The sequence below is a fragment of the Mesoplodon bidens genome (genome assembly GCF_964165515.1).
Source record: "Mesoplodon bidens genome assembly, chromosome: 2".
NCBI classification, from domain to species: Eukaryota; Metazoa; Chordata; class Mammalia; order Artiodactyla; family Ziphiidae; genus Mesoplodon; species Mesoplodon bidens.
Window position 1 is genome coordinate 36,808,081 of NC_138177.1, and position 14,505 is coordinate 36,822,585.

Here is a 14,505-nt window from a genome sequence, read left to right on the forward strand (position 1 = left end):
GAGCACATTGTATTTTCAGTTTGCACTCTGCATTCTCCATGATACCCAGTTAAGTGCCACACTTTTAGTTACACATAATAAATGTTTGCTAAATAGAATACTTCCTTGGAGCTGGAATTGTCAGGCTCTGAGTCACTATTGGTTTTTTGGGGGGTTTTTTTGGTTGTTTTTTTGTATTTTTGAATTTTATTTTATTTACTTTTTTACACAGCAGGTTCTTACTAGTTATCTATTTTATACATATCAGTGTATATATGTCAATCCCAATCTCCCAATTCATCACACCACCACCACCCCCGCCGCTTTCCCCACTTGGTGTCCATACGTTTGTTCTCTACATCTGTGTCTATTTCTGCCCTGCAAACCTGTTCATCTGTACCGTTCTTCTAGGTTCCACACATATGCATTAATATACGATATTTGATTTTTTCTTCCTGATTTACTTCACTCTGTATGACAGTCTCTAGTTCCATCCACATTCCTTTTTATGGCTGAGTAATATTCCATTGTATGTATGTACCATATCTTCTTTCAAATGGATAAAGAAGATGAGTCACTGTTGTTAACGTTGGTTGCTGAGAATAAGCTGAGACATGGACACTCAGCGAAGAATGCTTGGGCAGCATTTGCTGAGGAGGCCACCACCTCATACTGAGCACCAGGTGCCTCATACTCCATGAAAGGGGGTGACAGCTACAGAGGGTGAGAGGCCAGCAAACATTGCCTCTCCCATTCCCAGCAAAGCAGGTAGTGACCAGTGCTATGTATTTCATTTGCATTTATACTATATTTTCAGTTCCTGAATATCTTTATCCTTGTAAAAATGATCGTGTGCTGTGGAAATACACATTGAAATAATTGCCTTTGCCTTTTATTATTTGAGGGCCTGCCCTGTGCTGAGGGCTACCAGACCCTCCACCTATTAAGGTGAACTTCCAGGAAAAGAGTGGAAGGTTGACAGTTTTTCCAGAATCAGTTCTCCTTTTCTAACTCGGAATTACTAAAAGCATTTTTACATCTGCTTTGAATCACTGTTTTCTCAGCCTCTGTGAGCAGTTTTTCCAGTTTGAATCTGACCATATACTTTCTTGTAGGGAATACGATAATCTAAGTCTTTTTCTGATTGGTAATATTAAAGTAGAACAAGTATAACTTCTTTTTACAGGTAATGACCTTCTGCTTGTTTGCGAGAACCTGATATCAATAGCCTTTATTTCTCTGCATACCCTTAAAACCTTCTCAGGTTTGGGGGTCTTCAGGTTCTCCCTTGGTCTGTGGACTCCATACCATGTTAGGATGGTTATGCTTCAACACCTTGCAGTATCCTGGCAGGAGAAAGGATCCTTGTAAAGGAGTATATTTGTTGTTTGATGCTGCAGTACAAGCTGTTAGGAATCCTGTGTCTAATTGGTCATGCCCTGTTTATTTTTAATTTAAGTGATTTGAGCTGTGGGAGCATGAAATTATCCAGGATCACATTCGGGTTTCTTATAGAATTTGTTCTTGCTTTGATGCTAAGCAGGGGACAGGTACTTCCACCTAATTCACTAACTTTCCATTTAATTTTCAGCTTTGGGAACCCCTCGCTGGATGAAAGAAGCATTCTTGCCCCTCTCTATCAGTGTTGCATGTAAGTTATGCAGTCAAGTACATTTGCCTGCATTGCCTTCCTTTCCAGGCTCAGGTAACAGTACATCAGTTTTCTTGGCTTTAAAACTTCCTAATACCTGAGCAGCGCTTTTCATGCTTTTCTAACCCCGAACCCCCTGGAGATCCCGAGCTGTAGGGGATCAGGGAAAGGTTTCCACAGCAGTGTAGCCCAAAGCTCAGAATGCATTTAGAGTTTTGTAGGAGTAGAAATTTTCAGTTTATCCAATAGTGTATATCCATGTTTGTTTTAATATCAGAATATAGTCCTCACTCCCCCCCCCACCCAAAATCTAGTGCAGCCCATGCCCCTAGTTGCTGTACTATGTTTACCTTGTGGTTTCAAGTCCTCACTCAACACCACAACCCACCTGTGGTTTGCTTATCTCAGTTTGAAATTGTGTAAACCAAAAGTAGCTTTCTCCATAGGTATTTAGTAATTGATTTTTTAAAAGTCTATATTAGATAACAAAGAAATTAAAAAGTAAATCAAGAAAATGAGATAAAGACTGGACTCTCAGGAGCTCCTTTTCAGATCTTCATTGCCAGTATGATTTAAAAGCGTGAGCACTAAGAATCAGCTGGGACCCACCTTGCTTGGCTACACAAAAGTGCAGGTCCAGGAGAGCCGCTTCCTACTGCTCGGCTCCCAGAGACACACTGGTCATGTGAGACTGCCTCTTCTGGCGACTGGTCTGTTTTACTTTTCTTTTCTTTCTTTTTTTCATAACAACAATATTCTGCAGAAAGTGTTTACCTAGGCAACCCTTAATTATCTTCATTAATATTAGGAAGCAGTGATACATCCAACCAAAACCTGTTTCTGTGAAGGAAGATGTTTTTGTTTTAATAGTGCTATCAGTCTGGTCCAGTCAGGAGACAGAAAAGACATGGTGGATTAAAGAGGAAAGTTTAGTATAAGGATTATTAAACTCTTTCATACAAGAGTGACTATAAAAGAAAACTAGAGCTGAGGGAAGAACAGAGAAGAACAGAAGAACAAGGAAGAACAAACTTGGAAGGGGATCCCCCTCCCCAAGCCTGGGGTTTTGACCTCAGTGGAGAAGGTATAGTTCAGCCCACTGAATAGCAGAGAAGTGTGCTAGTTTGCAGGTGCTGGGAGTGCAGGAAGCAGCCCTCCAGAATGCAGACAGGGTACAAGCAATCAGCAGGTGGTAGCACGGCATACCGAGAGAGCAACAACTCAGTAGAAACCCTCCAGGCTACAGGCAAGCCTTATTTGTGGGCCTGCACAGGGAATTGGGGCACCAGCATGGGTGCGTGGCTTTGGGGGCTCTGGTTTCCACGTCAAGAGGGCCTTAGGAAAGTTATCACCAAGCCAGGCCAAGGCCACAACATCATGGTGGGCCTGCCTGTTCTGGAAATGGGGCCAAGGCAGAGTTTCATTTGATGACCTTCCCCACACACTACTGACCCACTCACTGTACAGCAGCCAGAAGCGTCTGGAGAACCTCTTCCTTCTGCAGTCTCCTTCCAGTGTCCTCTACCGAGAAAGCTTAAGAGGAGAGATGCTTAAAGGACCTCTGTCCATTATAGCAGGGCATATATGAAGAGTGAATTTGGAGCTGAGAGGCAATCAAGTGATACCTTTGTCACACAGGGGGAACTCTAATGCTCTAGGCACTTGTAGTATTTTTCAGAAGAGTAAAACCACACTGCCTCTGTGCTTGTCCATCCCTGCCATGCTTTATCCGAAGATCCTTACTTTCTTCCTTTTTAAATGGTTGCAGAACAAGTTGCCTGCCTCGTGCAGAGTCAGACTTTAATGCATACCTAGTAATTCCCACATTACCCACAGGGAGGTAAATGCTTTTTTTCTAAGATAACAAAAGATCCTCTTTAGTTGGTAAAATAATTGAGAAAAATAGGTATCCTTAAACTTTTTCTTTTTATAATATTAACGCTAGAATTTTTAATTAAGAAACATAAAAAGAAGGAAATTAAAATTAAATTAATTATTAAGATGTAAGGATAACTCCTGTTAACACTCTAGTGATTTCATTGTAATCGTGTGTGTATGTTTGTGTGTATGCTTATACACACATTTTCTTTCCCCACAGGTTTGGAGTAAAAGAGTGTTTTCCCTCCAACTATTTTCAATATTATATCATGGGCATTTCCCCATGCCACTGAATTTTCATAACTGCTTTTAATGGCTGCATGGTATTCCCTTGAATGGATAAGCCGTAATTTATTTAACTATTTCTCAGTTGTTGGACATTCAGATTGTTTCACATTTTTCCTGTTACAAATAGCACTGCAATGAACATGTATAAATATTGTATATATTTCTCATTAATTACTGAGAAAGAAATACCAAAATGTGGTAATGTTACTTGCTCATAATGTAGAGCTACTTCTAAAACAGAAATGATTTTTCTAGTTGAGATATTTTACATAATTATTTCTTTACTTTTGTCTGCCATGTGGGCTTTAATCTCCATTTGATAGTGAGAGGTTTTATGTAACCTGTCCTAAAACTTTTTTTCTCCCAGCATTCGGGTTTCTACCTGGAACAGACTGAACTCCCTGAAGAATGGTGTGCTGAGGTCTGCCTTAAAATCTGCCATGGCCCATGACCCCATCTCCCCAGTGCTCTCCGATCCTCACCTAGACGCTGTGGACCAGCGGCTCCTGAGTGTCCTGGCCACCGTGAAGCAGTGCACTGACCAGTTTGGGATGGACGCAGTGCTGGTGGAAGACAGGATGCCTCTCTCCCACTTGTAATTCTCCACAAAATAAGTGAAACTTGTTTTTACAAAGATAGAGAAACAGCACAATCAATTCTGAATGGTATGAGGTAGATTGGAAATGGCCAGCAGCACGTTCTGGTGATAGGGGACAGGGTGGCCTTGGATTTCTTAGATGTTTGCTGTAGTAGACGTTGAAGCAAAGACTACAAGTTTCAGACCACGGAGCTGTACCTGCTGAACCACCTTCTGACTTCCTTGGCGTATGCCCGTTCTAGCAGTGGGCGTCACAGTTGGTCAGTATTAATTCTCATGCCAAAGGAAAAATTAGAGGTGTGACATTTGAATAGGTTAATGTTGGGGTTGGTTCTGGAGTGTGTGTTTTGAGTCCATCCTTATAATCCTTTCTCCACACTTGTGGATTTTCCGAAAACACTTTGTAATCTCTTGAGTCCTTTTTTACCAGGACTAGTCAAATTGGGAATTTTACTGCTTCCTAAGGAGTGGCAGCAAGTAACCCAGCATTCTGTTGAGCCAAAGTAGCATGCTCTGTTGGAGGGACTATGTTTTTAAGATAGAATTAGAGGAAGGACAAAAGCAGGAAAGATGTTTGGGCTTTTAACTGAGTAGGTGGTGCTTTTGATGATTCTTAAAGGAGGGAAGAAGAGAGAGAGACCTACTTGGTAGAACCAGAATCAAGGCGGTGATTGAATTAGTGAAAAACAGGTTCCCCTGTATTTAAGTTCTTAACATATATAAAAGCAAGCATGACTTGTACCTAAGTAAGATTTGCATTCTCATAATTGTGTCCAAATTAATCCAAAAGAGCGTCCCTGGAGAACCCACCGTTACAACCCAAGCACAATTCTGTTATGGAGACTTTTTTTCCTTTTGCCCAAAGCAGGCAAATCCTTTGCAAATTATCAAAGCAAACTGAAATAACAGCTTGAATAAGAGTTAGGTTGCCTGTCTTCTCTGCCATCCTGATTTCTAAAATGAATTTCCACTTCTGTCTTCAAGGCGTTTGGTCATTAAAGCTGCTGTTCCCAAGAGATTGGCGATCCTATTTGTGCCTTTCTTGTGAGGAAAGCCAGCTCGCTCCTACGGATAATATAGTTCAGATCCTGCTGGTGGCTGGACCTATTTTGTGATTTGGGCCATGTGGAAGTCTGGAAACAAAGATTTTAAGCCTTCTGAGCCTTAAAATTAAGGTGGTTACCAGGAAGAGCCTTAAGATTTTGATTTATTTCAAACCCTGATTTCATCATTTAATCTTGTTTGGAGTTCTGAACCCACGATGTAGTATTGTCCTTCCGTCTCCTGTTAGCACTTTCAAATTTCAGGTTGCTAAAACAGGCTTAGTTCTGTGTTCTGCCAAAGCGATTTGACATATAAGCACTTGCATTAAAATACAGGGCAGAAGGGGCTTCCCTGATGGCGCAGTGGTTGGGAGTCCGCCTGCCGATGCAGGGGACACAGGTTCGTGCCCCGGTCCAGGAAGATGCCACATGCCGTGGAGCGGATGGGCCTGTGAGCCACGGCCGCTGAGCCTGTGTGTCCAGAGCCTGTGCTCCACAACGGGAGAGGCCACGACGGTGAGAGGCCCGCACACCGCAAAAAAAATAAATAAATAAATAAATAAAAAAGGGCTTCCCTGGTGGCGCAGTGGTTGAGAGTCCGCCTGCTGATGCAGGGGACACGGGTTCGTGCCCCAGTCTGGGAAGATCCCACATGCCGCGGAGCGGCTTGGCCCGTGAGCCATGGCCGCCAATCCTGCACGTCCGGAGCCTGTGCTCCGCAACGGGAGAGGCCACAACAGTGAGAGGCCCGCATACTGAAAAAAAAAAAAAAAAATACAGGGCAGAGGAAACTAGGCCTGGTGTGCCCACTCACGTGCCCTCAGAGGTGGGTGCTTGTCTCCTGCATTTTGTCTGGGGACTGTTCCGGTTTTGACTTCTGTGAAGCAGTTTAAATATTAGCAAACTAATATTTAAACAGTGTGGTTGAACAAATTTACTGCCAGCCATTGGAGACCAGTTTTAGGTAATCACCCTTTCAAAAACAGTTTAGAATTTATGCCCCAATTTTCTCAAATTGAAATATAACTGAGTACCCCATAACTACTTTAAAGTAACATGAAATTAGGACACTTTTGTACTTAGTATGTACACAGAATGGGTATTGAATTTAAGAAGACAGGTAGTAGCACAAAACACTGAGCTAGGGTTAACAAAAGGAAGCATTAATTCCAATTTTAAACTCATTTACTATGTGCATCCAGGGAAGTTCACATTTGAGCTTGAGAATACCTTGGATGGTGCTTACCTCAGAGCATCAGGGAGCCAGCTGGAGGGACAGTGGGAAGGAAGTCAACGCTGCTCTCCTTGGTAAATGTTAGCTGAACTAAATTTCTTTCAAACATGTGATACCTTCAGTATGCCCCAGTGAAATGAATAAGAGCTGTTCTCAAACTGGGAACTTTATTCATGATGTTGAAGACAGAAGATTCTGCTAAGGAAAAAAGCAGGAAGAAAAGCTGCTTTGAAAAATGCCTCATTCTTTTTTCCAAACATTGCAGAAAATGTATAGTCTCATTCTCTTTCCCTATTTTAAAATTCATGATCTTAAAAGGTGTTCAGATGTATAGTGGTTAAAGTTAGAATTATGCTAATAGAGTGGTGTGAACTGATGCTTAGAATATAAATTTATGTTCTAAGTCAGGATCGGATTAAGCTGCAAAAGTACGTTTAGAATCTTGGAAAAAACCAACCATAAGCTTATAGCCCTAAAATTCATAAACACTAAATTCTGTTTCAAAAAAGAGGTAGATATCTTTTTTTTTAAGTTTTGTTAACACTGTCCTCTTGATGGTTTATCTTTTAGAATCAAGGACTATTATAATCAAACAGGTCATTGGAAGGGTTTTTGATCAGTCCTAAGCTGGGCGTGCCTAGCTAACATCTAAAGGTAGATGTGGGTACATTTTAATATTATAAAACTAAGAAAACCAGAACCGAGTACCATTTCCTGCCCCCTTTCTTCCACTTCTTAAATATTGGGTTAGCCAAAAAGTTCATTCTGGTTTTCCACACCATCTTACAAAAAACCTGAATGAACTTTTTGGCCAACCCAATATATTTATTCCATAGTTTGGGTGAATATGGGTATAGAGGTTTCATTCTAGAATTGTAATTTAATATGAAGCTGTATTTTGGGTTTGGGGGTAAATAATTTTCTGTGCAAAACATTAATAGGATCTGATTTACTTAGAGTATTGCTCAATAATTTATTAATAAGGCATTTCTCCCTATTTGCACTCAGGATTAATATGTCAAATGAAATTTAATAAGGAAATGAGAGAATTCAGGTACATCCTATTATTTGGGGAAAGATGAATCCTATACATGGCAGAAATTCCGTGTCACCTGAAGGCAACATGTTCTTCCACAGAAAGCCATCTTTTCCTTTCTTTAAAAAAAAAAAAAAAGCTTTTGGCCTTCCCCTCCCATCCACCATGTTCCTTCACCCTCCCTTCTCCACAGCTTCCGTATTCTTGTTTGACCATTACCTGACCACACCTCAAATGATGGTAAACAGCATCTATCAGTGAGCTGTCTTATGTGAGTCATCTTGTGAGCTTGGGCTTCAGGAAACATGAGTCAAGGTATATGTATATATATAGTCATATATGTATTCTAACAAGAAAAAATGTATTTATTTTGACACAGGGAAACACTGTTGTTGAAGAACCTGAAGCTAGGAAAAGGTTCTCTTAGTCTCTGAGAGTGAATCTAAGTGACATAAAGATATCCATTCAGCAAACACCTCCTGTGCTAGCCAGGGCCGACGCCCGAGGCACATAAACCTGCCTCATGAGACTGTTGTACAGGGGAAGGCCAGCTTTCCCCCTTCAACGCCTCAAGTCTGGGCTGAAAAGGTGAGGGCTGGATACTCTACTGCCACAGGTTTTTAAGGAACTAAGGTGTTACAAATACAAAATGTCTGTGGGGGAACTGGGAATAACTTACTGGGAAGTTAATTTATTTGTTTCAAAGAGAGGTGTAGGAACCACTACCCTCTGTTTTGATCTGCCAAGGATTTCCTCTCAGAGCTGTTGCACAAATAGAGGTTGTGCTTGGTAAGATACCAAACAAGACAGATACGCACCTAAATTTCTTATGTGTTCTATGGGTTTCAATTCTGAAAGAAAGAAAATGAATAAAGATTTTAATAAGTACCGATGTACCATCTTTTCCTCATTCTTTCCCCACCTCCCCACCCCGGCTCGGGATACTTCCACTGTTTTCAATTCCAGTTTCCTGTTTCGTCAGGGGACAGAAGATTACATCTTCTGCATCCCCATAAACTTCCACAGGGATTGTTTCACAGAATCTACGGATAAGACCTTTACACTTCTCACTGGTCTTCAGAAGGCCCATATCAGGTTGTGACTGACCTGAGAATTTCAGTAGGATAATTCTTAGGTGCTTTTTGTTTATTTAATAGTTAACTTCTTTCTTGCAGCTTCTTTAGAGAGAAAGAATTATGAATCCCAAAGAACTTGTCAGCACAGTATCATAGAGGCCCAGAAGAATCAAGAAGAGGCCCAGCTGCCCTGATTATATAATTCTTAGGACACCCAGACTTTTAAATTTTGAAATGGAAATGCAGCATCATACACCTCAACCAGACAACTGAGCAGAGTTCTCAAGATTTTTACTTGATTTGTAGCATTTTTGTTTGTGCCAGTTTTTGTCACTTGTACTTGAATACCAAAGGGAGGCTAAAGCCTAGTTAACAGGTTCCTCGCTGACTTACCTCATATGATCATTTTCCAGGAGAGATTTCAGGCTTCATTTTCTTCTCAAGCATACCAGAAAGACCAGTATTAAAGCCTGAAAAGGTAGCTGGAAGTAGGGAGGGAGAGGTTCTGTTAATGGGCTCATTTTTACCCACTGTATCTGCCTATAAAAACTGATTTTTAGCAGCCCTCATTTTGTAAAATAGACAAGAATGGTCATAACCACTGGTTTAGCATGGGTGAATAATTGTAAGATAAGCCGCTTTATAAATGCGAGGGAATTAGAGAATGAAGTCACAGTGTGTAAAGTATTGGTCTTCAGTAGACATTTGGGCCTTGTGCTGGAGGCCGTCAAGATGATAATGACTGTCCCTTCCTTCAAGGAGCCCATAGTCCTAGCAGAAGAGACTACTTGTGAAGTGCCAAATGCCTCAGGAGTCGTGTGAATTAGAGTGGAAATAAGGAGCAGGAAAGACTCACAGGAGGTTGAGAGTGAGAGGTAGGCAGACCTGCCTTGGGGAAGAAGGGGAGATCAATCCAGGCTTGACGTGTGTGTAGAACCCCTGACTCCAGAAATGCAAAGCCGTACGTGTGGAAGATACAGAGCTTCCTGGGCCTGTATTCTGTTTTCAGTACCTGGGTCACCAGAAGTAACCCTTCAGGGGTTTCCTTGGTTTTCATCAGGTGTGCCCTGCCTCTGGAGAGGAAGTCTCAGTCCACTGTGATGCTTCAGTTGCTGTACTTCATAGATGTTAAAGGAGCCATTGGCTTATAGAGTAGCTGTGAAACATTCATTTTATCTTTTCAGAGTTTGCTTTTTACATGCCAAATTTATTTGGAGATAAAGACTTGATTTTTACCCAGAGGTTGTTTTCAAGGCGGATGGTGTTCCGACGGCCTTCAGCGGGGTAGGGAAGTTGTCTAATTGCTAAGCTAGGTCCCATTCAGATGACCTCAATAGAGGTGCTGTGTGCCCATTTTCTCTTTGAAAGACAGTGCTAAAATGCATATTTTGATTTAGTAGGTTTGGGGCCTGAGTTTGCATTTCTAACAAGCTCCAGGGCAATGCCAGTGCCACTGGTCCTTGGGCCATTCATGAGTAGCACTGTTTGCTTGCTAAGGAATCAAAGCTACCCGTAGTTTTCACAAAAGCCTCTAGATGTCCCCATCATCTATGAGATCTTGCTCCTAGAGTTACAACCAGTAGCTTCCAAGCACTGAGAATGAAATATTAGCAATTTACTTGAAATAGAGGCTTAGCTAAAAACTGGTGTTTGGATTCATTGTTTCTATGTGGGACTGATCTGGTTTAAAAAAAAAAAAGTTTACTCTTTCCGGAAAAAGATGTCTTGAAATCAAATTGTCCAAGAACTTCCAAGCTACCTGCTTTATTTACCATGAAATGTGAAATCCAAATAAAAATCCAATCTCAAAAATTAGCAGACCTACATGAAAGTTACCAGTAGAGAATTATTTCCACAGTCTTAAAACATGGATTTTTTTTAAAAAAGAAGCCAGGGTAAATACTAGTAATTTTATCACCATAAATTCACCTGTGAAGTTCACAAGTGTAAATAAAGTCTTCCAAAGCCTCCTGTGTAGACCATCCAGTCTCCTCCAAGGCGGGGGCATTTACAATAATAAAGGTTAATGTAGAACTGAATAAGCTCATTAGCCCTCACAGCATGCCTATGAAATGACCATTTTATTATCCGCATCTTAGAGGTGGGGAAACTGAGGCATAGAACAGTTAAGTAACACCCAAAGTGACATATCAGAAAAGGGGCCGTTCAATTAATCACTATACTAGATTGCCATTCATGCTCAAACAACATTTATTGAATGAGTTAATGTTTTCAATTCCCAAATAAGCATAATGGTGTGTTCCTTGTTAACTGTCCTTCCAAGGGTTTCACGAGCTTGATTGCAGATAACTCAGCACTGGTGTACTAGCGACTGCTCTGTGGAAGGTTTGAGTTCAGTTCTGACATCACTCTGAATGACTAAAACATACAATATGCATACATAATGTAGCTTTTCAATTTCACTTTCTTGGTATCCTCACACAGGTGCTTATCTGATATATGCAGCTGTTTGTCTTTTTTTTTCTTTCCTCTTTTGTAAATTATCAATATGTATATTCTTATTGCCATTTTGTTAATTGTTTTGGATTTGTTTTTGTAAGTCTTTTTCTTTCTCTATTGCTGTTTGAATTAAAGGCAGGAGCACATTTGGTGAGCTCTTGAGGAAGGAACAGACCTGGCATTGAGTGTTATCTAAGAGACTGGAATGAACATATGAATCAATTTGGCTGTGACAGATCTGGTGCTAGGATGCACCTTATTGTATGGGGAGGCCAGCCTCAAAGCCACTGAGCCTATGAAATTAGTCAAGTCCCCTGATTTCGAGACGGCAGTTTCTTCCTAGGACAAGACGGCTCTTAGGCCAGTGGCTTCAATAACTCAGGTGATTTTGAAAAATGCATTAAGCTCTTACAAAATCTAGCGACCTTGTTACCTGCTCAGGTTATGAGAACAGAGTCCCAGGAAAGAGCCTCGCAGGTCTTTTGCCAGTGGTGTCTGAGAAGCTGCTCACAGCCACAAGCATTTGAAAGTTGCAAACTTAAAGCCAAGGAAGTGCACCCAGTACTCGGCCTAACTTGTTTTTAATGGGCTATGATAACATTGATATGAGACCTCGTGATTTTCCCATGACTCTGGGAGCTTCCAAAACCCAAATATCTCCAGACTGGAGCCCACCAGCTTCCTCTTGCTTTTGGTGGACTCCAGCTGTGGAAACCCGCTGATTATTTGCTGCTCTGTTTCATTTCCCTTTGTAGAGGAGCCACGCCTGGGCTGACTGCCCTGGCCAACTCAAGCTCCTGGGTGAGATGGTTGCCCGACTTTGTCTAACAGGTTGGCAAGAAGTTGATCTGCAGACACGAGACAGGGCACAAGTGGGTGCCCGTGTTAGGTAGGCCTCAGATGGGCCACCAGAGCTGCCCGAAAGTATCTGGGTGATTACTGACAGTGGCCATCTTAAGGCCTGACTTCAACTTCTTTGCAACCACAATCACCCAGAAGAGACCGCTTGCTGCCTGGCAGCGAGTCCCCGGTGGGTGGGCGGCGCCTGCAAGCGGACTCGGGATGCCCTCCGGGGCACCTTCCGGGTTTCGGTTCCCGGCCGGTGTCTGGCTCGCCCTGGGTCACATGGAAGGCGAGCTCCGCCCAACTGCGGTTCCCGTGGCAACGCCAATCCCCAGCCAATCCGGGCCTCGGAAGTGCCGGCGTTCGCCCGCCCACCGAGGGCTGGAAAGGGCCGTGGAGGACGGGCGGCGGAGGGACCGGCCGCGGCCGCGGACCCGGCCATGAGTCGCGGGCCGCGGAGTCCGCTCTGGCTACTGCTCTTGCTGCTGCTAACGCCCCCGGGCACGTGGGGACACGGCGGCAGCGCGAGGCCGAGGGAGGGGGCCGAGGAGGCGGGCTCGGCCGGGTCCTGGCCGGCCTTCCAGGGCCTGCGGGAGCGGCTGAGGGCGGCCGGCGCCCTCTGCAGACGCTACTGGGCTCTCTTCAGCTGCCGCGTGTGGCCCGAGGGATGCAGGCAGGATGAGGAGGCGCCAGCGCGGCCCCTGGGTAAGACCCGCCGGCTCAGGAGGGCGGGAGAGCGCGGGCTGGGTGCGCGAGGCACGATGGAATCCAGGCACGGAGGTCAGAGCCTCGCGCCTGCCCTGGGCCATTGTGATCGGGGTCTCCAGGCGGGCGCCTTAGCCGCCGGCTTTGCTATTCCGCCCAGCCTTTGGGCCAGGTTGAGGGCAGGGAGCCTCTGTGGGACCAGGAAGGCCCGTCACTGCCCTCGTTCCCAGCCCTGGCGCAGCGCCCTAGTGTATACGCGTGGGCCTGGCTGCGCTCCCCCACGTCGCCCGTTCTTGACTCTTCCAGACGGCTCACACTTCCTTGCTGTCTCCGAACCTGCCCTGGCATTATTCCAAGGAGCTGCGTTTGCCCACCTTCTTGATGGCTTTAAGGAAAGTCCCCGGTTGGATACACCCCCAAGTACCTTCTTCCCCTTTGCTGCTTATGGCGGCGGAGGCTGGGCTATGAGTCCACCGGACCCGAGTTCTGATTTATTCTCTGTCACTGACAAATTGTGAGGCAGGGTTGTCACGTCACGGTCGTGGACCCAGTGATCTCTGAAGCTCCTTGCAGTCGATGCCGTTACTTCTAGGTCCTGTAATAGTACTGTAATGGTAATGCTGCAGTGGTGCTAGAAACATCTTCCATTTAAATCGAGAGTTCTAAATTCCAGTGAATGGTTTTTGTTTCGTTTTTGCTAATGCTGGGCATATTCAAATTGACATTTGATAAAAGAATTGAGACACTTGGGGTTGGCCGTGATCAGATGATTCTGCAATCCAAAGCAAGTAGGAAGAATGATAATCACCAGTTACTGTGTGTCTCCTTCCTAGGCTCCAAACTCCTTGCAGGCAGGGCTTGGGTTTCTTACACGTCTGGCACAAATGCTTAAGGCTTATTTGTTGAGTAAACTGAGCTTTTGCTGCAGCTGGAGCTGCATCTGTATACAGCAAGGCCATCTACTTCCTCATAGCCGGAGGTGCCCATTTGTGCCCATTCCCTAGTGCGGCGCACGGAAGGCCCAGGGCAGAGCAGCGGGGAGTGGCTCTGGAGAGAGGACGGGAGAAGGGAGGCAGCGCTCAGCTCTCCCTGGGCCCTGGGCTCCGTCCCTATCTCACAGCTCCTCCTTTTCCAGGCTGGAGCCTTCCCCTGTTGGGCCAGCAGTACTTGGATATCCTGACCACCTGGTACTGCAGCTTCCAGGACTGTTGTGACAGTGGGGACTGCAGGATCATCAATAACTTCACAGGTTGGACCTTACATGGCCCTAAGGCCCAGGAATCTGTGGGGAGGGGAGGCAATTCAGGAAAATGCTAGGGTGAAGGGACCCAACCTCAGCCTGCCCACAGCTGGCAGCACACCCTTCCTGTCTCCACCACGGCTCCTGATCGAAACCCTGGGACCTCACGGCTGAGAGGAAGGAAAGCCTTGGAGGAGGGCTTTGCACACACTAGCTGCCTCCAGTAGGTGTTTGCTGAATTGATTTAGAATGAATAAAATGAGCGTGTCTCCATAAAATATTTAGGGGGTCCTAAAACTTCTGGGTGGGAGCAACTTCCTTATCCGGATAGGATTCTGCCAACCCTTCTGGGGTGTCTTCAGGACCTTCAGAAAGGGTGAAGTCAACCTTGATTTCTCAAACTCTGCAGAAAATAGCCCTGAATCTCTTCCGCTGCAAGGTCTGCCCAGTGGCTTCTTGTCCTGAGGCCACCAA

At 44.3% G+C, this 14,505-nt stretch overlaps 2 protein-coding genes across 7 annotated transcripts in view; both read left to right on the forward strand.

Moving 5' to 3' along the window:
• The window catches only part of FAM20B (FAM20B glycosaminoglycan xylosylkinase), a gene marked incomplete at its 3' end in the record, with an annotated part of 42,031 nt that extends 33,436 nt beyond the window's left edge, over positions 1 to 8,595 (forward strand). For 4 of the 5 annotated variants that reach the window (XM_081256288.1, XM_081256289.1, XM_081256290.1 and 1 more), the window contains exons 7-8: positions 1,571 to 1,630; positions 4,164 to 8,595. In XM_081256288.1, the coding sequence (XP_081112414.1) occupies positions 1,571 to 1,630; positions 4,164 to 4,395 (292 nt within the window). Of the gene's footprint in view, positions 1 to 1,570; positions 1,635 to 4,163 lie in introns of those variants that run through there. The other variant, XM_081256292.1, reaches the window with a different exon arrangement.
• A 3,861-nt stretch (positions 8,596 to 12,456) lies between these two features.
• Positions 12,457 to 14,505, forward strand: part of TOR3A (torsin family 3 member A) — a 40,837-nt gene continuing 38,788 nt past the window's right edge. The window contains exons 1-2 of one of the 2 annotated variants that reach the window (XM_081216147.1): positions 12,457 to 12,791; positions 13,927 to 14,040. In XM_081216147.1, the coding sequence (XP_081072273.1) occupies positions 12,527 to 12,791; positions 13,927 to 14,040 (379 nt within the window). In that variant the 5' untranslated portion in view covers positions 12,457 to 12,526. The remainder of the gene's footprint in view (positions 12,792 to 13,926; positions 14,041 to 14,505) is intronic. The other variant, XM_081216148.1, reaches the window with a different exon arrangement.